Source organism: Phaethon lepturus, unplaced genomic scaffold, assembly GCF_000687285.1.
Source record: "Phaethon lepturus isolate BGI_N335 unplaced genomic scaffold, ASM68728v1 scaffold5197, whole genome shotgun sequence".
Classification (NCBI taxonomy): Eukaryota; Metazoa; Chordata; class Aves; order Phaethontiformes; family Phaethontidae; genus Phaethon; species Phaethon lepturus.
This window is the reverse complement of record NW_010552701.1, coordinates 55,890-58,999: the sequence shown is the minus strand read 5'-3', so window position 1 is coordinate 58,999 and position 3,110 is coordinate 55,890. Positions and strand designations below refer to the sequence as shown.

Genomic DNA, 3,110 nt, shown 5'->3' with positions numbered 1-3,110 from the left:
CGTCGTGTTCTGGGCTATTTCTGTGCGATTGAACCTACACAAAAATCTCAGTGCAGCCTTCTTTGTGATGTTTGTGGAAATGTGGAAGATTATCAAATGTATTCCCTAACTGTAGTCAGAAATACTATTGATACACATGATATGTTTTTAGAATTGAGGATGCAGTTTTACACACAAACCAGTTGCGCATAAATGATTACTCTAGATGCCTAAGCTAGCTGTGCTAAGTATAAAAGTAAATGTGTGATAACCTAGACTTCATGTTGGTTTAGATTTAAAAAATGAAGTAAAATGGAACCTTTATTCTCTTGATACTTTGCAAGATTTGTTTGTGGGTTTTTCAAAGACAAAAATTACTTGATGGATATACTACATTATCATAAAACAGAACTTTAAAATGTATACCAGATGCATTTACTATAAGTAGGAGCTGCTGTTAGTGGTTTGGAAAGCATTATTAGGATATTCTAAAACATGTTGTGAGCATAGAAATATTTAAAATCCTATTTTAACCTTGTCCTACAAAGGTGTCCAGTCTTTAAATAATGCAAAAATAAGTTGCATAAATAAGTTAAATAATGCTTGCAGCCTTGGCTCATAGTCAGTATGAGAGCATACTAAACAGACATACAGGTCATGCATTCTTATGCTAGTGCAGAAAGCAGTCATTCTAAAATCTTACAGTCTGAAGTGAGTTCTTGCTGACAATCTTCACGTGCCATATGTTCATAGTTTTAATCCGTTTTAAGCACCTACCTCCACCTCCTGTGAAATCTTTCTGACATGTTGAAGCTCTTGTCGTTTACCTGGCATTGTGCCTTTTCCTATTCTTAGGGCACCGCCTTTTTAAGCGGCTATGTTGTTTGTGATATCATGAAATGTAACTCGCAGCGTGGTCCCCAAATGTCTGCAGATGCTCTGCTTCAGCCACTGATAATTTTCCTTGTTTATAAAGGCAATAATAATTTGTTGAACAGAAGCATGTTTTTGCTGATATAAACTGTTTCAGCAGCAGGACTGCTTTGGTACTAAATGTGTATCTGACCTTGTAAGAGTCAGATACTTTTGTAAGAGTAAGAGGTAGTTGGCTTGCCGTAGGTTTCTATTATACTGCATTAGTACATTAGGCTGTTGGGTTTTGTTGTTCTGCTGCATATACAGATTTTAGCTAGATGGAGACTGCCAGCTCTCAGGTGGCAGTGGCTTTGTATCTGACACCATAAATCAAAATAAAAAAGGGAGTTAATAAACTACGTCTCTCACTGGGTTTTGCAAAGGCAGTGTCAGCTAAAGCCAAACTATGAAGAAACTTGCTTCTGTACCGAGGCCCAAATACCAGCATAAGTGCCTAAGCTATCATTTTTGCAAACTCATCTTTAAACATCTCGGGAAAGCTTTTTCAGTAGCAAAGGTTAAAAGAATGCTAATGTCTACTTTAGACTTCTGATTAATTACTAATACTAAAATGCACCGTACCCTTCACTGAGGGCTCTGGATCTTTCCAGGTCTTGGATTACATTCAAAAGGACTTTAATCTTCTCCTGGTTTGACTGCAAGGATTCCTCTACAGACTGGAGCCTGCCTTGTAGGGCACAGAGTTCGTCATGTGCCAAATGAATTTGATTTATTTCACTAATCTCTTTGTTGCTTTGTGGTTTTATTTCATTCCTTGGCAGATAAGACTGTATGTGAAATCCTTCTAAACAGCTGTTAGACGGGGAAACATCTGACTGGGTAGAATTTTTCTCGATTTCAGTATTACATGGCAGAATAGATTTTGACATGTTACTGCTGGTCAGTGACATTATTGTGTGATCATCATTTGTTAATGTCACGCAGCTGGAATCTGTTTTGTGCTCTCCTGCCTGTTGATAGTCTCTGAGGAAACAAGGAGATGAACTGTGGTTTGATGGAGGTGATAATGGAGTAGTTTCCTTACTGCTTGCATCCTTGCTGGCTAGAGGTGACTCAGAATCACTTTTATCTGCTTCACAAGAGTCAGAATGAGGATTACATTCACTGCAGTTAGTAGAATTGCTTAGGCGAGGGCATGCTTTTTCAGAATTAGATGACAGCGTGCTCTTTTCATTATTTTCATTTCTATTTATGACAGTAGAAGAATGCAGCGAATTACTTAAATTCATGGTTGTGTCTGGTGCATCCATGGAAACATTGTCTTGTGGAAAACTCACATGTATGTGTTCAGGCACCTGTGTAGAAACAGTTGTCTTCTCTGATACTGAGAAATCATCTGAGCAGATAAGTCCATTGGTTTGTGCTTTTGATGGTGTCTGACTAAATTGATCGTCCACCTCATTATTCCTAAGTCCATCTTCCAAATGATTAGTTATTCTTAAATAACAGAGATCGGACATAATGTCCTGTTCAGAAAGATTGCCATTTACTTGGATAAAATTTGCAGGCTCAGTTGGCATTTCTGTTACTGATTTGCTTACTGTCAGCTTTTTCTTTTTAAAAACTGGGAAGTGTTTCCTGAGGCTAGGAGATGTTTGTATGGCGATATTCTGAAGCCCCTTTTGAGCCCCCGGAAGAGATGGAGATTGATGTAGCAAAAACCTGTGATCCCTAAATATTTCTGTTTTTCCGGTTGTGAATGCTATATCTTGGGCAGGATTAGTATCCAGTTCCATCTGTGTGTTCACACCATCATCCTTGAATCGAACTTGCTGAGATTTGCTCCTGCGGTGGTGTGCCTGTCTCATAAAATCAGCTGAATCCAGACTGTTCCTTTTCAATAGCACTGGGCGCATTTTCATGTTTCGCTGGGCCGTTGAATCGCAATTTAAAGTCTGTAAGTAACGTGTTTCTTTGCGACCCATTTCATTTGTCATTTGAACTGTATATTAAGATTGTTCCTAAGATGCAAATGAATGCCCTACTCCTGAAGAAGCTAAGACTTTCATTCTTTTTGTTGTTATTATGTATACTTTTAACTGACATGCTCCCCTTAGGGATGCTCTTTCAAATTTAATTGCTGGTTAGACCAAACACTAAGATAAAGAAATTAAAAAACAAATTTAAGGAAAGATTCCTTGTAGCTGGGGAGTGCAGAAATCCTTGTGTTCTGAAGTTAATGTGATCTTCATATT

At 38.1% G+C, this 3,110-nt stretch overlaps 1 protein-coding gene across 1 annotated transcript in view; it reads right to left on the bottom strand.

The window, feature by feature from the left end:
• FAM196B (family with sequence similarity 196, member B) overlaps positions 1-2,840 on the bottom strand; it is a 9,103-nt gene extending 6,263 nt beyond the window's left edge. Inside the window, exon 1 of the mRNA XM_010291303.1 lies at positions 1,477-2,840. Coding sequence (XP_010289605.1) covers positions 1,477-2,840 — 1,364 coding nt within the window. The remainder of the gene's footprint in view (positions 1-1,476) is intronic.
• Between the last annotated feature and the right edge of the window lie 270 nt (positions 2,841-3,110).